This window comes from Pelodiscus sinensis, chromosome 3 (assembly GCF_049634645.1).
Source record: "Pelodiscus sinensis isolate JC-2024 chromosome 3, ASM4963464v1, whole genome shotgun sequence".
In the NCBI taxonomy this organism is placed as follows: domain Eukaryota; kingdom Metazoa; phylum Chordata; order Testudines; family Trionychidae; genus Pelodiscus; species Pelodiscus sinensis.
Window position 1 is genome coordinate 148669164 of NC_134713.1, and position 21885 is coordinate 148691048.

Consider the following 21885-nt stretch of genomic DNA (forward strand, 5'->3'; position numbering starts at 1 on the left):
ATCCCATTGGAATTGATCACATTGCAATCCACATTATAGCATGTAAAGTAACATGTGTCACGTAGCCCGACATGAAGAAGTTAGTAGTAACACCACAAAAGGAATGAGTTATGAATAGTTCCAATGCATTATGAGTATCGTGGCTCTCTGGGAACACTGAATTATGAGTAAACCTCTACAGCTTCTATGGGATACATTTCACCAAAGTGTTTGAGAACTGATCCCTGCAGTTTGTTTCACAGGGTTGGACATGAACCCACCTTTGAAGATTCACTGGCAGGCTTGGGATCAATGATATGAAGGCTTTAAAGGCAACACGCAGCCCCCTAGCACAAATCTGAGAACCTCTTGCCTCCTACCTTATATGTCTTTACGGGGAGAGGTGTCTAGAGGTGTCACACATCTATTGAGGGGTCACAGCATTTTTTACCACGTAGGGCGTGGAAAACTTTCATGGCCTTTTTGAAGAATTCTGACCTGCCTAGGTTGAGGTTTATTGGCATAGACCAAACTTGAACCCAGGCTGTTGCACTTGTGCTGAACATCTTCCACGGCTGACACTGTGAGGGAATCCTGGAAGGAAAATGTCATTTCTTTCTGAGCTGGTGGCTAACTACATATCTGGGGACCACTGATTTTATCAAATATCTTTATTGCCCTCTTAAGACATTGGGTCACTGGCTGCCTCACCACAGTGTCCAGTGTCTCCAGGCCGCATTTGGGTAGTACTAAGTACCATCAGCTGGAACTGGACAAACAGTGAGTGCAACACTTCATAAAGCAACACCAGAAATAGACAGTCAGGGGATCTCTTGTAAATGTTTCATTGAGCCCTGAAACACAGCAATATGTTATCGGACAACAGATTAATTTCTCCGACCAGAGAGTAAGAGGAGACAATAGTTATTTTAATCCTTGGTAATTATTGCTGTGATAGTGTCCCCAAAACACACTTTCTCCATGTAGCCCCTTGACTAAGAAGTTTCTGCAGCCTGCAGGGTGAAGGTGGGAAAAGACAGGTGTTTGGGACCAAATTCTGCCCTCAGATGCCTGCACAAAGCTCCCACTGACTTCAGTGGGACCTGATTACATAGCTGTCTGATAGCAAAATTTGTCTCTTAGAATGCTAGTGTGTGTCCCAGTTCTTTATAACATGAGATGAGGCAGTTTTCAGGCCAATTGTTGTTGGGATTGTTTCTAAAGTTTAAGGCAAAATGGGGTATAAGCTAGAATATTGAAAATCATAGGCCCTCATCTTACAATGTGTTGAACATGGGTGGAACCCTCTGCACTTGCATAGGGCCTTGCTGCTTTGGACTCTGTGTGGTTGCTATCGTCTGCCCAGGGCAGGTTCATGGCCCTGAGAACTACTTCCACTTGTATGTACTAATTCCTACCATGAGGGGACTCTTCATCTCAGTGGGAGTACTCCAAGCAGTACCCACACAAGCGATACTTGTTGGGCCGACGGCTATGGAGCTGTGGCTCCATTGTAAATTGGGAGACATAACCTTTGCCATACAAATTGTCACTCCGCTGTATTTCTCCTAATGTTAAAAAAAAAAGGAAAGAACAAGAAAAAGATGAGGATGATTTCAGACAAACGAATTACAGTACATTACCTACAGAAAATGGCTGTTTTTCTATAAATCTGTGGGCCTGGGAAACTAGAAATGGCTACCCCTGCTGGCTGGCTGTTTGATTTAACTGTTAGACAGAGCCCAGTTCTGTTGCCACTTCATTCATGACACACCCGTTGAAGAGGTTTGGTTTTCATTGGTAGGTTTCTGAAAAAAAGAAAAAGAAAAACCAAAATGGCTCCCAAGGAGGGTGTCTTGTGGGAGCTTTATGTGCAGAGCAGCTACAGAATTGGGCCATTGATTGATGGCTTCTTTGTTTGTTTTTAAAACAGTAAACAACCGTTCATGGATATCCTATTTTTCTGAGAGCACTGGTTCTGACCAAAGTTAAACACAGAAATTCAGAGTTCTATGCACCTTCCAATGCATGTATAATTTTCATATTATTTCTCATGCAGAGACTATACCGAAAAGTACAAGGGTAAAATTTCACAGCGAGCTTTATCTTCTTTAAGACAATTGCTGTTGTTTCCCCTACCCCCTTCCTCTGCTAATTATATCTTGTAAGTCCCTCGCTATCTAAATCCAGACATTAACATTTCGTTACCTACATTCTGTAGTCAGACATTGCAAAGATATCTAACACATGTTATTAAAGTTATTACTATGGTACTATATATAAACAGCTTTGCATAAGAGAATAGAAGTCTACCATATTTAGAAAATGCGGGTGCTATGTAAGCCCCTTTTTGAAAGAAAGAACTTAGCTCAGTTTCCTTTGAAGAACCAGAGACTTGAAACTGAAAACTTCATTAATGCCATTGTCTCCTTGTATCAGCAGGTTCCAGAGAGATTCCTGGAAGTGGCTCAGATCACATTACGAGAGTTTTTCAATGCCATTATCGCAGGCAAAGATGTTGATCCTTCCTGGAAGAAGGCCATATACAAGGTCATCTGTAAGCTGGACAGTGAGGTCCCTGAGATTTTTAAATCCCCAAACTGCCTACAAGAGCTTCTTCATGAGTAGAGATTTCAGAAACTATTTATGAATGTATGAAAAGTAGCAGTCCCCTTCTGATGCCCAAGTTGTGTGTCTTTATTTTAATTTCATATATAGATATATCATATACATCTATGTATATGAAATCAGACTATAAGGGGCTTTTTTTTTTTTTGGTCATTTACAAGAAGGGATAGTTATTTTACTTCACCCTTCAGTTTACTTTTGCCCAAGACCCTTAACATTTGGAAAATAAATTGGGTTAATTTTCAGGGAAAATAATTTTGAAGTGTGTAAAAGCCTGTCTTAGCAAGTTAGGGCATTATGTTTCAAAATTGTTTGTCAAATTTATTGCTTGCTGCAAAGTGGCATTTTGTCTGACCGAGACTTATGTCATGGCACAATATTACAAATAAGGAATTTTATATTATGTTTATATTGCTAAAGGTCTGTGAAGTTTCTTCATATACTTAGAGCTTTATTTTATTTTATTTTATTTTATTTTACTTTACTTTGCTTTTTAATGAATAAGGTAGATTTTGTTTCATATTTTTTAAAACTACAAGCATCCATTTTAGGTTCTCACTCCAAAAGGTGATATCCAAAAAGGCAAACACTATTCTTCAAGCTTTCCCTTACAGGAACAACATGTGTGCTGCCCCAGTAATTAACATGCCAGGTAATTTTTTATTGAGGCAAAGCAATTTTGCACAAAACAGATACTGTTCTTGCAGGGGGAAGCCAGTAATTCATGCACAATATTGTATAAATCACACTAATTTTATAATATGGTCAGCTTACTAAAACGGAAGCATTTCACTCTCCACCAAGTAAAAACAAAGCCTTTCATCATGCTATATTGCTGTGTCTTAGTCATATTTTAATTGGCACTTGGTTCTTGAAATTTATTCTTTGCTCAGTTTTTTTCCCAGGCATAAAAAAATTGCTGTCCATATTTGATAGCTAGTGTTTTGCCCTGAAAAGCAATTTTTTGGAATTATCTTTCTATAGCGAAAGAAAGTATGTTAGCCCAAAAGAGCTGAAGCAAAAAGGACATTGTCTGCAGCTATGGAATACAGTGAATCTTTACCTACTCGCAAGTATAAAAATAACATTTTTATAAAAATCCAGTAAACCATACACAAAATTACAGTAGTGTACCATTAGCTATGCAGAGAGTGAAGATCGCCAGATTTAATTTTTGCATTACTGCTAAAGTTATCTTTAAGAACAAATCTGTCTGATCAGGGTGCCACACTTGTGATGTAAAGCAAAAAGATGGTATTTACCAAAATATGAGTACAGTGTAAACATACAGCATATGAAAGTTTTGGATTCATCTGAATGGTATGTCACAAAATGTGAACATGATACAAGAAAGCTAGCTGCTATTTTTGTGCTTTCTTCAGTGGTTCTCCTTTTTATTTTCAAATTTTCAAAAAGATATAGTTGCCAATAATTTGGGGGGGGGATGTTATTAAAGATGCTATGGCACTATGTATTTATTATTTTCGCTTTCACCTTTTGCACAGATGCAGTAAGAATTTATTGTTATTTTGAATGGTATTTTCTCCATAGGTAATTTGTTACAAATCCAGAGAAAGTTATAAATTAACCAACAATTAGACCATCTAGAAGAGCTATATTTTATTTCTTGAATTTAATTTTAAAATTGCATTTTGACTTTGGAGAGTGAAAGTTTACCCATGTGGCTATAGAGCTGACCTGATTGCTATAATTTCATTTCATTTACAAATACTGCTGAAATGGATGAAATGGATGAAAGCAATTATTGTCAGCGCAAAGCCTTAAAAACCTGCTGACTTCAAATTAAACAGCACAATCCTGTGATGCCCTGTCATTATTTTCAAGTACTGGCAGTATAGGCAATGCAGACAATAACATGGGATGAAGTGCCAACATTTTCACTATGCATTAAAAGCAAAACAAATCTTCTTGGTCTTAAACTCCCTGCAAGTACCTAACACTGGAGACAGTAGACAGCATGTCATTCTTTTATTTTATGCATGATTTGATTACTATTACAACTGATAAGGATGTAAACCCAATTGATTGCAAGTAAGAAAGGAGGAAAATTGTGTTTATGCACTTTTTTCTTTTTTATTTCTTTTTTATTATTATGGGAGGAAATGGAATAAAATACCCAAGTTCTAATACAATTAATTTTTCACTGGCAACCCATCAAATACAAAATATAACACTGCAATGCCTCCTTGGACATAATAAAGTAAAGCCATACTTTAGTCATACTACATGGACCCAGGACTAGATACCATCTTGATCTGTGATATTATCATTGCTTTTATTATATTATATTATTATTATTATTATTATTTTTGGCTGCAATGTGATTCTAATAATCTAAATAAGTGAAACTGTACACAGAACTAGATGTTGTTGTGTTTATTTATTTATTTATAAGTAGCATAATTTCAATAGTAAATGAGGCATAGGAATTAAGAGTAAAAAATTCATTTTAAAGAAAAAAATCAACTTTTTGACCTGGAAAAAAAATTGGATCATTGCAGTTATGGTGATTTTACTGCATTATAGCCATATTGCCTTTGTGCCTCCCAATGCATTAAAATTATAAGGATAAATATACAGTATAACTCTTACTAAATTGAAAGTAGAAATCAGAATCTCTCAAACAATCTCAATACTGTTTACTTTAAAACAATGGCTAAAAGGCAGGAGGCTATGTTTACGTAGGGAAAGAATTGATACATCTGTGTATAAATCCCATGTTGCCATTTATTTACTGCTAATTCCAATTTATTTCTACATATAAACTTGAGGTTGTAGTCTGTGCCTAGACCTTAAATGCACCAGCGGAAGGATTAAAAAAAATCCTTCAAAAATACCAGTTTTTCCCCCACAAGTACAATTGTTCTTGTGCCTTCTGTGGCTTACATCTTTTAAACATTATTTTTCAATTACTACAGCTGCAATAAACACTAGATTTTTTTTCCGGCTGTTTGACATAATGTTGATAGCTATGCATATTTTGTGTCTTTTTAAAAAATTAAAAAAAAAAACAAAACAAAACAAAGCAAGAGAATACGTTTTTGAAGAAGAGAATTTTTAGAACAGTTTGATAATGCAAATTATTTTTTCCTCAATTGTTTGAGCAGCATTCAAGTTTTGAAAATTCTTGTAGAAGCCAATTTTTTGTAACTGTGGTGCAAATCTTGTGTTTTCCTAGCATATTGAAAGGTAGTATAGAAGCAATATTTCATACGAAATATCGATGTGTATACATATACACACATATATACACACATAGACATTACATATATGTTTGTATGTATATACTCACATAAAATATGCGTATGAAGTGAAAAGCTTACTTTTTCCTATCTAGATTAAGAACCTATTTTAGACATTTGTTATGTTTTGTGAAAAGAATGTTCTATTTGAAATTACAAAACATTTAATTCTTACTGTATCTCTGGTTGTTTAATGGGAACGTTTCACACTAAATGGTAAACATGTGGAAGATGTTAGAATGTAGTGATTATTTAAGGAAGTGTTCACCCATGTATTCCTGAGGTTTGCTTTGTGCCTCTGAGTATTATTTAATTAAAAGTGTTTTTTAAGTTTGCAGAATCTTTGTTACTGTACCAGGTATGTGGGTGAACATCGAAAACTGAGGGGAACTTTTATAAAGCAATGTAAATATTCAATCTTATGGTTGTTCTTGCATAAAGACATAAGATTTTAATAGCTACATTCTGAAAACATCTGTTGAAATTTATAACACCACAGTAACTGTATAGATAGTTGAAAGCATTCTTGAAAATCCAGCTCTCTACTTTTAAATAAGTCTCTTTCAGCAGATGTCAATGGCATAGGTGATACAATTTCTGTACAATTACACAATTTTTTTCTATGTACATGAAGACATTTTAATAGCAAAATGTTTTTTCCACAGGTTAATATTAACTAAGAAATAAGGGTGAAGATTTTGTGGCTTTAAAGATAGGATTTTCACCAGCAGCATTGAAAGACAGATAGCTATATATATATATATATATATTTCATTATATATATATATAAATGAAAAGTGGTTTACAAAACCCCCCAAATGAGCACTGTACATGGGAAGTGAAAGCAAAAACTATATTTTCCATGTGTATTATATAGTAATCATTGGTGTTAATAGTGCAAATGTTTCCTTCTGGTACCAACTATGTGTTTGAAAATTCCAATAAGCATTGTTTTCAAAAAGCTCCCCTTAAGGAATGTAACTGGTTTATATGAGTAAGCAGTTACGTATTGCACTTAAATGTTCTGTTGAAAGAAATGCAATTTTGTTTTCTGTAAAACTGTTGGTTGTAAACCATCTATAAACTGAGGCTAAAAATGCTCATACTTAGAGCTGGGATGAAAACTGTTATTTAACCTTTGCATCTTCTTAGGAATATATTTTTTAGTGTATGAAAGGTGGTGGCAGTGTGACTTTATTTAGTCTCTTCATCTGAGCCACAATCACCTCGCTCCCCTAACCAGACACCTTCAAAAATGCACAAGTGTACTGAGATATGTAGAAGCAACTCTAGAGGACACGAGTTTATACTTATACCTAATACCCATCCTTGATATAAGTTTTAAAATGCATTAATGTACTCCTCAAGTGGGAAAAAGCCCAACAATTAATACTATAATGAAAATATGTTATTACCAGGTAATACGAAATCAGGGGTCAGAAAAATGCATCTTAAGTTGGTTTTACTGCTGCCCAGAAGAGTCAAAGGTTAAAGTTTAACTGATATTGTCCCAGCCATTACTCATATGTATATAGTTACAAAAGTGACAAAACACTGCCTTTATATTATTTAGCAATATGTTGTAAATAGCATTATTAAGCTCTTTTTTGTAATAAAGACCCTTTAATTTTAAGATAGTACAATAACTGAACCTATAAAGTCATTTTTTGATTTTTTTTAATTTTATTTTTTAGCTAGAGGCAATTTCAACTGTGGATTTTTTGTTGTTGTCTATTGTTCTGAAGATTTTGCATAATTTATTGGTTTAATTTATCCTAATTTATTTGATGAAGGTGTACAATTTTGTATTACCCAGGATGTACTGTAATATTAATTGATGATATGATAAAAAACAATAAGACTCTCCTGTCCATATGGAAAAAAGTGCAGTAGACAATTAATTGAAAAAATTGTACAATTCTAGCTTGGCAGCTACTAAATTGAAAAGAAACAGGAAAAATTCGGGGGGGGGGGGATTTTATTTTGTGTGTTTTAAGCTTTTGTATACTCTCCAGACTTTTACCTTTTTGCTTTGTACCACTTAAAGGATACAGTAGTTCAATTGCCTTGTGTGCCTTCCATCTTCTCTAAACTGAATGTATGTGCAGTATATATGCAAGCTTGTGCAAAATAAAATATAAATTACAAGCTCATTGCTATTGTTTATATTTCTTTCTAAAAACATTCTTTTATTGAATCCCCAAACAAAATGTGTTCTGGAATCAATTTATTGTGCAAGATTGCAATCCCACTTATAGTTACTTTTCCCCCTCTTATTTGTTAATGAAACCTGCCAGCTATCTTACAAATCTAGCACATATTTCCTGTGGTATTTGGGAAGCCTACAATAAACAACTATATTATACTCTTACAACTTGCTGCTGTTATCGTTGCATCTTATGCCTAGCTCCTGTAAATATTTATGCACATGCTTAACTTTGAGCATGTGAGTAATATTCGTGTACTTAAAAACAAAGAAACTCTATAGAGTCTCAATCCTACAAACACGTGTGCACCTGCTTACCTTTAGATTCTCCATTACAATTAAAAACGTAAACAGCAGTTGCCATGCTGGCTCAAACCAATGATCCATCTAGCCCAATATCCTATCGGCCAAGATGTAAAAACCTCCATAATTCCTGTAATTTTGCAATATTATATCACACCAAGATTTTTTTTTCTGACTCCACTTGATGTGCAGGTCATGTCCTGAAGCATTAAAACTGACAGCTCTTTAACCCAGTTTCAGCTAGAATCATCTCAGAAGTGATTTTTTTATTCATGAAAACATTCAATCATTTCCCCAGTGTATTTGCCTCATCAATGTCCTATGTCAGTGAGTTCCACAAGCCACTTATGTGTTGTAGAAAGAAGTGTTTCCTTTGACATAGTTTATGTTTTTGCCTTTTATTTAATTAGCTTTTCCCCCTTTTATACCATCATACAAGCAGCAGTACTCCTATAGCTCCCTGGATCATTTTTATCATTATTTATATATTTTCCTTTCCAAACTAAAATAGTCCTCAGCATCTTATGCTATTCTTATGCAATTCCTTACATGCTACACCTCTAATCATTTTAATTGTTCTTCTCTACACCTTGGCTACGTCTAGACTGGTATGATTTTCCGCCAAATGCTTTAACAGAAAATTTTTTCCGTTAAAAGCATTTGTGGAAAAGAGCGTCTAGATTGGCACGGACGCTTTTGCGCAAAAGCACTTTTTGTGGAAAAGCGTCCCTGCCAATCTAGATGCGGTTTTGTGCAAGAAAGCCCCGATCGCCATTTTCACCATCAGGGCTTTTTTGCGCAAAACAGTTTTCAGCTGTCTACACTGGCCCTTTTGTGCAAAAGCATTTCCGGAAAAGGGCTTTTGCTCGAAAGTCAAAGCATTTGCACAAAAAGCACTGATTTCGGACAGTAGAACGTCAAAATCAAGCGGCCAGTGTAGACAGCTGGCAAGATTTTCTGCAGAAAAACTTGCCAGTCTAGACATAGCCCTTGACTATTTCTGGTTTTGATTAGTTGGTTGTTTTGTTTTGTTTTTTAAGATGAGAAAAACGATGTAGTAGGAATGTATCATCAGTTTACATTAAAATATTTCTATATTCTTTTCTTTCTTTCCCTGTCTTGAGTCGTACATCTGATTAGCCTTGAACTGATATATGTGGACTTCCATAGGGTTTCCAGCATGCAATCGCTGAAGGTTTTTTATCTAAGATAATTTCTTCTCATCATTTTGAGTGATATAGCATCTAGGCTACATCTAAACTACAAGCCTCTTTCAAAAAAAGAGCATCTAGACTACAACCAGTACTTTTGAAAAAGCAAGCCGCTTTTTTGAAAGAGAGCACTCAGGCAGTTTGGATGCTCTCTTTCAAAAAAGCACAGTTTGCATTACATAGCACCTTTTTTCAAAAGAGAACTTTTGAAAAAAAGGCATTCTTCCTTGTAAAACAAGGTTTTCCATGGTCGAAAAAAGTTCTGCATTCTTTTGATTTACTTTCGAAAGAACTCAGCAGCCATCTAGATGCAAGGAAGTTTTTTTGAAAAAAGGGCACTTTTTTCGAAAAAACCCTGTAGTCTAGACACACCCCTAGAGAGCACAATAATATTCTCAGGACAGTATCTAGTCTTTAGCTTGCATTCTAACTACAGGCAGTCCCCGGGTTACATGGATCCGACTTACATCGGATCCCTACTTACAAATGGGGTGAGGCAACCCCGCACTAGCTGCTTCCCCCCAGCAGACTAGGGAGACGCGAAGCTAGCGCCCCCCCCCCCCCCCCCCCCCAGCAGACCAGGGAGACGCGGAGCGGCTTTTCTCAGCAGACACCTCAGCTTGAGAATAAAGGACTGAGGGAAGTGAGGTGTGGGAGAATAAAACTGAGCTCTGGAGAAATGTTTGGCTAGAGTTTCCCTACAATATGTACCAGTTCCGACTTACATACAAATTCAACTTAAGAACAAACCTACAGTCCCTATCTTGTACGTAACCCGGGGACTGCCTGTACCAAACAAGGACTCCAACCCTCCACCTGCATTTAAAACTGTGGGTCTTGGAGAGCTCTGTAGGACAATGCAATCACATGATGGGCAAAATCCATACCTAAGGTAGCAGCCGTAAGCTCAACAGTGATTTCCGACTGAGGTGTTCTCCTCCAACTTGTATTGCACTTCCACTTAGGCATATTACAAAATCACCATCCCACTGGCACTTTCTGGTCAGGAATTTGGCTGCTCAGGACTATTGCTTAAACAACTTTCTGACACATGGGAATTTGCTGGTTTTCTGGGGGCAAACAGAAGGGCTGTGCTGAGATTCTGACCTTGCCCAGTCCAGAAATGCTCCACCCTCAAACCTTCGCTCCTAGCAGCATGAGTTCAGAATAGCCATGAAGGCTGCCGTGGAATCCGAATGGGGACTAAATGCTGGGAGGGGAAGGTAATGAATAAGAGCAGGCAAGCACAGAGAGAGAGGCTAGCCATCCACTCAGCCAAAGGCAGAGCAAGGGCCTATTGAAGAAACTAAAATGATGTGATAAACTTAAAAAACCAACAAAACATGTAGGCGGTATCATGAGCTTTTGTGGGCATAGCCCACTTCTTCAGATGACTGGAGTTTTGAGTGTAGGATGTGCAGACCCAAAATAAATAGGGGAGAATGGAGAGGGCGAAAGAAAAAAAAAGAAAGGGGGCAGGAAACAAGGAGCTGAGGGTATGAAAATATCAAAAGGAAAAACAAGTAGGCAGGACTAGTAATCTATAAGCACTTGAAGATTGGATAGTTAAAAAGAATCACATAAGGATCAAAGGATAGCAACTAGATAGGAAGGGTACTAATGCAAGAATCTACACAGACAAAGAGCTGTTGGCACCTTCACTGAATGTTACGTTGATAATGTCCCAGCCATCCGTTATCTTGATTGAGAAGGTTATCAGATGATGGGGGACAGCTTGATGTACAGAGGAGGGAGAACTTTGAGTTTGTGAGCTCAAAGAGAATGGCATGTCTTGTGTTGCAGCTGGCATTTGGAGGAGCTAACCTTGGGTACCAACGTTTCCTAGCCCTGGTATACAGTGGGCCTTTATTTTGAAATAACCCTCACCTAAGACTGAATTTATAAGCAGAGTGTCAACATTACCAACCCCATTATTTCAGAATAACGGGCTATAGAATTAGAAATCTGTACTCCCGCTTTTCATCAGGAGTAATGCTCATTCAAAAATAGTTATTTCAACATCATAGCAGTGTGGACACTCTGGCACTGTGATTTTGAAATAATTATTTCCCAAAGTAATTCAGACTAATTACTCCCCATGCTTCCTGGGGTGCTAAGTCTGGGGTAGCGAGTTCTCATTAACGGAGCCTGTCTCAGACTAATTTTGATGCTTCCCCGTATTGAGGACACATTAAGTTTGAATTTGTTAAATAAGGAGTTCTTAAGTTGAATTTAGTAATTTTGAAATAGTTGCCTAGTGTAGACATGGCCTTAGGATCCTCGCAAGGGGCATTGGCAGCGCTGTATGTATAGTGGCCACGTGCACTCAGCCTGTTTGCAGGCAGTGCAATTTGACACAATCTGCCTATCACAATCCTGTCAAGACGTTTCCCCCCAAAAATGAATCTATTATTTCAAATACAAAACCCTATTTCTCATTTTACCCTGCATTTGGATGTGTAAAATAGGTCCAAACTCTGAATCCGGAACCCCAGAACACAGGGGATGTTCATATATAGCCTGGAACTTTGCAACTAGCCTCTATCTTCCTTAGCAGCCAAACAAAATTCCATGGCTCCAAATGCACTAGATAATTAGAGAAGTTCAGTGCCACACTTTGCAGCTCTCACCCATCGCTATGTGGCAGTGCCTCAGTGCTGCTTGGTGGAATTTTCCAATTAGATAAATGTGCCCCCCCTCCCCCATGAAAACATGAAGAAGAACTGAACTGCCTGTAAGCAACATAGAGCAGTCTCTCTGTGTTACAGATAATAACCCTGAGACCTAATGGGACTTCCCCATCACTCATTTCTGCACAACAAAATGCAGATTGATGCACTGTGGTGTGTGCATGCAAGGGTTAATTGTTCTCGTTCTCTTGGTCTCTACCCCTATTTATGCCCAGCTTAGGCTGTGCCAATACAATTTCCATGGAGATGATCATGCTGAGTCTTTCCTCTCTGTTAAGAGGAACAGCGGAATTGACTGTTGAGTTGCTGATCTATTACCATTGTTTGGAAACGAAGGCAAATAAATAAGTCACACCTCAGGATGAGTTGCAGCATTTCCCCCAAACAAAAGGATCTGATTCACTGCAGATTACTTCTTTTTTAACTCAAACAAATCACTATATATATATATATATATAATGCAGCACAGACCAAAAGAAAAAATGAAATATTTGCTTATACATACTGTTCAGTAGTGATGGAAAACATACTTTGTGGTAGCATAATTCTTAAATTTACAGTAAATAAACTGGAATGTGCATGTGTTTGCTTTCCCCCTTGGTTTGAAAGGCTATGTCTACACTGCATTTTGGAGCAAGCCTCCCAGTCCACGGAAATACTCTAAAAATAGCCACATTGTCAGTGCTTGGAAGTTGTAGTTTGAGTTGAAGTGCGAGCTCTGAAACTCACCCTCCACCTCCCTGATGACTTCAGGCCAGAGACAAAACTTCAAAACACTATCCACACAGCTATTTGCAGAACACCAGCAAGAAGAGTCTTTCCAGGTGGGCTGGGAGGGTCCCTCTTGCTCACCTCCAAAATGCTTGTACGGGTATTTGTGACGAGGCCAAGTCTTTTGACTTTCAAGGCATATTGCAAGACCTATCTGTTTCCCCAGGATTTCAAGAAAGAGGAGGGTGAGAATGGTTTAAATCTTGACAAGGAAGAAAGTACATAATATATGACTTATTTTTAGAGGTTTTGAATGTGTCTGGAAGAGGTGAAAGGAGAGGCGGAGAATTTTGTTTGTAGTCCAAATCAGATCTGCGTGACTTAGGTTAGTCTGGCTCCTTCCAGCCCTCCAGACCAGAGGAAAATATGGACTCCCATGGAAAGAATGGAATTCCCTACCACCTCCAGAATGGAATTGGGTTTTTATTAAAAAAATCCTATTTAAGGGTATATTGGTACTTTACCATTTATTGGGAATCAGTCTTAAAACAAACTGTTTGCTTCATAACCAAACACCTGACAATGAGCTGTTATTTGTGTTCAGAGAAAGTTAATTGCATGCACAGTTTAATTTTATTCTTTCAAGTTAAAGTTGGGTGTACAGCTTGGCAGCAAAATGGCACAGCGGTAGTTAAAGAAGCACTACTAGTTCTACAGTCTCAGTTTGCAAGAGACATGCCAGTCGGGCAGCTGCGGGAAGTGGCAAGGGAGAACGCATGCTGGAGAAAGTCTTGTGGCAACAGTGGCCAGTTTCATTATGGTCATTGCCAGACTGTGAAACAACTCTTGGGGCTTGAAATCCTATTGCCTATTAAAACTGGGCATGACAGCGCTTTTTTATGCTTCACCAACCAGAGCTAGAACTGGGTCCTAGGAGAAATAAAGAAAAATATTTATTACAAGTGTTTAACACCTTTTAGTACAAAACAACCCTAGGATACAGCACTCAAGGATAATTCATGCCAGCCCATGTAAAACCAAGGGAAATTGCTGATTATCTCAACAATGTGGCCAAAGGAAGAGTCAAAATCCTGAGTCCAAACATCCTGAATTTTGGGGATGCTTTAGATCCTTTTTCTTAATGGTTACTAGCCCTAGGCCAGTAATTTGCTAAAAACCCTGGATTTGAAAAACTCTCCGAAACTGGGGTCTGGCTGCACCCTAGGTTTGGATTAAGGTGACACCGTTTAGATTTACCCACATTCAAGGTATGGCTACTGTGGTGAGTGTATTTACTAGAAGTGGGCCATGCAACAAAACACAGCTCTAGTTCAGCTTCTTATAACGGGACATGTACACTGCACCCGTAGGTTGAAATAAGATACACAATTTGAGCTACGCAAATTGCATATCTCATTTCAATCTAATTTTGAAATGGCTTATTTTGAAATTTGGCACTGTCTACAAAGCCCTTATTTCGAAATAAACTGCTATTCTGAAATGTCCCTTAACCCTCGTGGAGTGGGCTGGTTCAAAAGACATGGAATAGCTATTTCGGGATACCCCTGGTATCCCAAAATAGCACTGCAGTCTAGACATACCCTAAGAGTAGAGGTTATTTGCAAAATCCAGTCCTGGGTAAACATTACCAACAGCTCCCTGAGATTGGGGACATTCAGATCAAGGAGTGTAGTTCAAACCCAGCTCCGTACATTTCATTAGTCACCAGGAGAGTATACAGTAAAAAGCAAAACACAATTTCATTTTATGCCTAGTTAGACTAAATCTAGTGCAAAGGCGACACCAGAGCTTTAAAATGTGTTAAATGCTTGGGGAGGGAATAGTAGTACTGCCCAGCCATTGATCTGAAAGCATTTTATAAAGACAATTAAGTGTCATTATCTCCATGTTACAGGAAACTGAGGCACCAGTTGGTGGCGTGACTTGCCCAAGGTCACACAGTAAGTCAGTTGCAGAGTCAAGAATAGACCCAAGCACCCTACACCCTCCCCCCACCCCCGCCCCCCAGTCTCATGTTCACTATACTGCCAATCTTCTGTGTTACTTATTAACATTTAGTGTTACTTGTTAACAGCCTGGACAAGGGCTTCATGGCCAGCCCTTGAAAAGCCCCCATTTTAAATTGTGCAATCTGCATGCTGTTGCTGTTCCAGTTTTATTTCCTAATATAAGTGCTGCTTTCTGGCATCCTTTGCATCCTCTGATCTACTGGTGTCAATATTTTTAAATATTGTTTACCCAGCAATGTGCTTTCCCAGAATTAAGGAAATACAGGGAAACGTGTGGTTCTCATCTACGTGTTACTGTCACTGTTTGGTTATTTTCCTATGTCCTTTATGCCTATCCCTCCGGCACCTTTCAGAGAGTGGAGACAGGGCTACTGACTGTGCAGCATTCTGCCTACACAGAAACTTCCAGAACCTCTAGCAATCCTGCACCTAGGCCTGCCAAGGGGAGGAGAGGGGAGAGAAGGGGAGGGACTCAGGGGGCAGTTGCTCAGGGGCCCAGCTAGTGAAAGGGACTTGGGGCTCCTGACTGCTACTACTGCAGCAGCAGCAGTGGCTGGAGCCACGGGCCCTTTCAATTGCTGTCGCAGCACCACTCCGAAGGCTGTGGAGGGGTGGAGTGCGGGGGGGGGGGGGGAATTAGGCTTCCTAATCCGAACTAGCTGTACTCCGTGCCACGTGTAGCCGCGCGGCACGGGGTTCGAACTAGCCGGCATTTAAAAATGGCGCCGGCCGGCTTCATGCAAATGAAGCCCGGGAAATTCAAATCCCGGGCTTCATTTGCAATTGCGGATGACTACATTACCCCCGCTAGTTCGAACTAGCGGGGTAGTGTAGACATACCCTAAGGAGCTGCCCCATCGCAAGTCACTGCACAGGCTGCCCAAATCGCAAGCCCCAGGCATGTGGTGGAAGACCAGGCTCTGCAGGGTGGCTACTCATCTCAAATCAAGCTTGGTGGAGAGGGAGGAGGGGTGGCTACACTTGGCTTCACCTCCATCCCTGCACAAAGCCAGTGCACAAGGAGATACAAACTACATCATTTAAAGGGCTGGGCCTACAGTTCTCTTCCTGGGTATCTCCGGGAGCAGCACAGCTACATACTTCGTCAGTTCAGATGCTCTTCCAAGCAGCATCCTTTCCTCACACAGCTATGGCATGCTGTGTGAGCCGGCATGCCCGGCTCAGTGCTCTATGTACATAACAGTGAGAGTACAAATACAGATCCAGCCATAGTTCAGGGTGAATCCTTCCTCTGTAAGAGCACGAAGCACCTGGACATCCTCAAACTTCACTTTGCAGCTTAAGCTCCCATTTTGTGGGGGAAGGATGGGGCTCCTGCTTCCCTTGCAATTTGACAACATAAAGAAGCTGAGCCCACATGAGAGCTGACTGAGCACTTTACTCCATATTGAAAAAGGTGGCCTCGGTATCATAAGCATGCAGAGCACAGGGGTTGATTTCACTGCACACTGCAGCAGAACATAATAAACATTGGCTGTTCATGCTGGAACCACTAATGCTTCCCCCACATCCACCATCACCAGCATGCACTCTTGGATGGGGGCAACAGGAAGATGAGACTCTAGTCCCAGAAATTGTATTATTGAGCCAGGCAAGCAGATCATCAACCTGCCCAGAATTGCAGCTTTATTCTAGTCTCGCACTGAGGAGCAGGAAAGACGATGCAGTATTTTGGACAATGACAAGAAAATGGCGGTAGTGACAGTGAATAGCAAGTCCGAGGCTCTCAGCATAAAATACCCAAATGCTGAGGCTGTGTGTTTAGTTGAGAATGACCAGCTGAAGTCAGGTTTTTCCCCTGGATTTGGTACTGGAGTAAAGTAAGGAGTTATAGGGCTTTTGAAACAGATTGATGTATGATTTCTGATGTTATTTATTTTATTTATCTTTATAACCACAAGTAATTCCTTACTTCAGCCAATATAGCTGATATCTCTTTTACTCTTAAAATCACTTCTGAAGAGAAAGCCAGAACAATGCAAGGTTGCTGTATAACGGGGGGGCGGGGGGGGAGAGGGGGGGTGCAGGAGAAGAGAGTTGACTGTAAAAGGAAGAAAATTATCCCAATTCTAGCACTGCTGGAAAAATGTGAAAGTTATTGTGGCACAAAGAACCTCTTGAACTGCTCTGCCTTCCAAAATTTCTACTGCACTCTCTGCAGTTACTTGTGTATGGCAGAAGCAGCATCTTTGTATTATATGAACAGTCTGCTTCATAATCAAATACCATCTGTCGCTACATCTGAACTTGTTTTCAACATCTGTGCGTTCTGGTCTTAACAAAGCTTTAAAAACTAATTCAAAAACTTTCACAGATCACTGACTAAATATGGACATTTACCATCTTTCATATTGGTTTAAAATATTTCTTCTATATCTGCATCCCCTTGACTGGGAATAGTTAAGATGTATACACTTAGTTGCTTTATTAAGCTTATTTTCTAATGGCCTTGGGTAGCCAAGTGCAAAAGAGGGACACTTGCTCAGGCACCGAGAGGACCCATCATATTCTTTCTTGGTGCCAATACAGTCCCTTTCTGCCAATGAGAAACCTGAAAGTTGATCAGCTACCATACCCCAATTACTCAAAATGACACTACAGATAAAACGGCAACCAAGGGGAGAATCAACTGTATGGCTTATATGCTGCGAAAGTGTGTCTGAACAAATGGTGAAGTAAAATCATGAGAGCTCTCAGGAGGATAAGGACGATGTTACTTTGCACATGCTTCAGAAATGGGAAGTACATCTTTCCTGAACTTTTGGCCAGCCCACTGGCAGATGTTGACCAGTTTTGCTTATGTCTACATCAGTTGCAGAACACTAAAACAGAGATTGGAAATTTTAATTTAGTCAAGGCAGTTGGGCTAAAATGATGGCTTTTGTTGAAGCCATTAAATAGAGCTGCCTAATGAAGTACAGTATAGTACTGGCAAACGGAGCCCTTAACGAGATTCCAAACTGCAGCCCGGCAAGCGGAAGAAGGAAGCTTTCAGGTCTTTTACTGGAAGTGGGATGGCGACTGCCCTGGTAAAGCTGCACTTAGTTTTTGTGTTTGAGGGCAGAACGCACTTGTACATTATTACCTTGACATTTTAACCATTCGTTGGGAATGCCCTGGTGCAGTGCCTGCCATAGATTTCTCGTTCCTATTTGTTAGAAAGGAGGGTAATAGAGAGTGTGATGAAATGATCGTAAATTCACTTTCAAAGGTCATTTGGGTTCAGAGCCTAAAGATTGAATATGGCAAATTCTTAGGCACAGAGAAGAAGGTGGGGGCCCGAGGGTCATTTTCACTGATGGGATCAATGATTGATTCCTCTGCACAACTATGCTTGCCCTTTACTTGGCTATTTAACACACAAGAGCTATTATAGGTTCCTGGTCCATTATTCCTCTTCTCCTCCGGCCAGTTTATAGTGGAAGGAAAATACAACCGTGATCATAAAATAAACTTTTTACATGATCATGTGTTTGAAAACTGAAAGATGTCTGATTGTTTTATAAAGGACATTATACACACTCACACATTAAGGCTGGTAATGTATGTTCCCTTGGATACATTTCCCTTACTCTTTTATTGTCCATTTTGTATTTATTTAATATGTGCTGTATAGGTTCATACAATCCCGCAATGCCTCTGATTTTTCTGTATCCTTATAAGAACTCACATATATTACACTGTCTTTTGAATATTAGTAACAACAAAACAAAATTTACTCTGAATGAGTAAAATTATTTAACATATAAGCTCAAATGAGTGTTTTAGCGCAAAGCAGAACCAAAAATATTTTCAAGCATCAGGAAAGGAAACATTTCATTGTTTGATGTGCAGTGTAAGATAGAGCAAGTATGGCTGTAGTTAAGGGTTTGTCAGCATTTCCCTTGTAAATCCATGTTTTCCAGAGAGTTGCTATAACTTGCCAATTTCAAATCCCAGGGGGCTGACGCTCACTATACACATTGTCAGCCCAGATGCAAATTTCTGTTGTTGCTATTACCAAAAATTTAATCGAGTGAAGCTGCTGGTTTTTAGTTCATGGCAAGAGATAATGGTTTGGTAAGGGGGCCAGAGTCTGGGAGGAGGAGGGGTTTGCTATTGCTGTTGGCTTGAATTTTGTTGTTGTTGCCTCAGTCCGATGAGAATTGTTCATTTTAAAAAGGGAATCTTGAGGGTGGATTAGGGTGGAAATATTTTTTACACGCAGACATGCACAAAAGCAGTCTGATCCTGCGAGCCTTACTCACATTAGTAACCCTTACTCACGTGAATAGCCCCGTTGACTTCATTGGGCCGCTGAAAGAGCTCCACACCATGCTTTGGTGTGCAAAGATCCATTCTTCAGTTGAGGTTTTCAGGGAGAATTCTGGCCAATTCTTAGGGATTTCTGGGTAACACCATAGCATTCTTTATCTAGCACATAACCAGCTCTGCAAGCGAGTCAGTGCAGAAAATGGCAGTCATGTCCCCAGCCTCATTCCACAGCCCTTCAGGAACCTATTTCCTATCAGTGCTCTAGGAGGAAGCAAGAGCTGGATTCCCATGTGGGTCTGTGAACAGATCCCACTCAAGGATCCAGGGGGGGCCAAGGAATCTTCCTATTGCCTCATCCACTCATGAACTCACACTGGGACAGTGCATATCTGATCTCAGGTAAGGCTTTATGGATCTATCTTGACCACAAATACACAATGGGCTAGCTCATGATCGTTATCATCAATATTCCACACCTTTGGTGCCAGGATTCATGAGTGCTGACAACTACAGCCTCCTCCTCCTGCTGTCTGGGGAATTTTGACCCTGACCCTGGCAAATAATAAGCCCTCTCAACTAGGGTTGCCAGATGGTTTAACCAAAAATACCAAACTCCCACCCCCCAAAAAAAAACACTGGGGAAAAAAATCTGTTGAGGAAAAATAAAGGGGGAGACCAAAGTTGTTGAGCAAAAAAAAGACTTCGAGAGTTAAGAAAATAAATACAACACATAAAACAGCATTAAAACAGCATGGCCCCTTTAAGAAAAGTCTTTAGGCTTTTTGCCAGTGGCCATCTTGTTTTCTTGATTGGAGCCAGAAGGCAGCTTCCATGAGGAACCAGGAAAGCGGGGGGCAAAGGGAACCCGAGGGGAGGGGAAATGGGAGCTGGGCCCAGTTGCTGAGTGTGTCGTAGGGTTGCCAGCTGTCTGGTATTTTCACCTCCTGGCAGAGAAAGAAAATCAGAAAATAGTGGACATTTCAGGTGTCCAGTATTTTCTGAATTTTTTTTACCGGACAGGAGGCGAAAATATCGGACTGTCCTGGTCAATACCAGACACCTGGCAACCCTACTCTCAACTCTCATTGAAATCTTTGGGGTTAAAGAAGGAAGGGCTCAATTTTGTGGATGAGAGAAAATTAAACAATAGTTGCAGTGAGAGGAGTGGGCAGAGAAAGTTCTCGATGGCTAAGGACCATTTGCTACACTAGCAGTGTGTTTGTTTTGGGGATTTTTATGAATAAAAATACCCTTATAAACCTCATAAATGAGAGAGAAAGTTCAGTCCCCATTGACTATGTGATCCCTCATGTTTCTCCAGAACAGCAGTGACCAGGTAGCAAGCACATGGCCCATGCAAACCCAGAAGCCCACATAAGCCACCTAGGACATTTAAGTTCTGCACATGTCTCTCGGGAGGGAGGGGCTATTCACCCTGGGTGCGTCTAGACTGGCTGCTTGAATTTGGGCAAGAGCACTGACTTTGTAATGTACAAAATCAGTGCTTCTTGTGCAAATGCTTTCATGCTCCTGCTCAGGAAAAAGTCCTCTTGTGCAAGAATACTTGCGCAAGAGGGCCAGTGTACACAGGGAAGAACTGTTTTGCACAAAAAAGCCCCGATGGCTAAAATGGCAATTGGGGCTTTCTTGTACAAAATCGCATCTAGACTGGCCACGGATGCTTTTGTGTAAAAGCAAATATTTTGCGCAAAGGCACTTGCCAATCTAGATGCTTTTTCCGTTAAAAGTATTTCCGCAAAATCATGCCAGTCTAGATGCAGCCTGTGTCTGCAAGCATTGCATAGCATTGCTAATGATGCCAGGGAAAACGTTCCTGACCCTGGGTTCCCAGGTACTAAGTGAACAGATCTAGAAGCATCACTTCCTTAGCTTAGTGGGGAACAGAAGCAAACTAAATGCATTCTGGACCAAATTCTGCTTATATTAAACATCACTGTAACTCTAGATAACAGCAGGTTTATACCAGCATAGCTAAGGGTAGAACTGTGTACAGTTACACTAAGCAAAGAAAATATATCATGAGTGAAGTGATTGTATCCATTAACTTTTTATTCCCAGATTTTCACACTTCAAAGGTGCTTCTTGAATAAGAAATGTGAAGTTGCTTTTTGAGGACAGCTGTTACTAAATCTAAAAGGGGGGGAGGAGAAAAACGTGGCAGTCTAACATTGCAGCTACCTAATGAAATCCAAGTATGAGAAATTGTTCAGATTGCTTTGCGATTGCTCAGAGGCTAAAAGCTCTGATTCTGCTGTGAGCAAAAGAGAATAGGGTGTCAGAATTCTTTTAGGCCAGGTCCTTAGCTACTCAAGGCAGCTTCACTGACTGAAGGAAGCTCTGTCAATTTCTGTAACTGGGATTCTGGACTGTTTTGTTTATACATTAACTCACACAGTCAAGTCAAGGTACGCAAGTTGGAGTTATGGATACCACCTTTTTATATAAACCAAGGCCTCTGTTCAGCAAGGTATTTAAGCGTATGCCTACCTTGTAGTCAATAGGATACTCTTGTGTTAATGTTAGGCACAAGCTTAACTACCTTGTCGAGTGGGGACTCAAATTTCCAGT

General features: G+C 39.7%; 1 protein-coding gene across 12 annotated transcripts in view; it reads left to right on the plus strand.

Annotated features, from left to right (window-relative positions):
• The window catches only part of PROX1 (prospero homeobox 1), a 59393-nt gene extending 51239 nt beyond the window's left edge, over positions 1 to 8154 (plus strand). For 6 of the 12 annotated variants that reach the window (XM_075925184.1, XM_075925185.1, XM_075925183.1 and 3 more), the window contains one exon: positions 2419 to 8154. In XM_075925184.1, coding sequence (XP_075781299.1) covers positions 2419 to 2629 — 211 coding nt within the window. In that variant the 3' untranslated portion in view covers positions 2630 to 8154. The remainder of the gene's footprint in view (positions 1 to 2418) is intronic. The other 6 variants (XM_075925182.1, XM_075925189.1, XM_006130845.4 and 3 more) reach the window with 6 other exon arrangements.
• The last annotated feature ends 13731 nt before the right edge of the window (positions 8155 to 21885 follow it).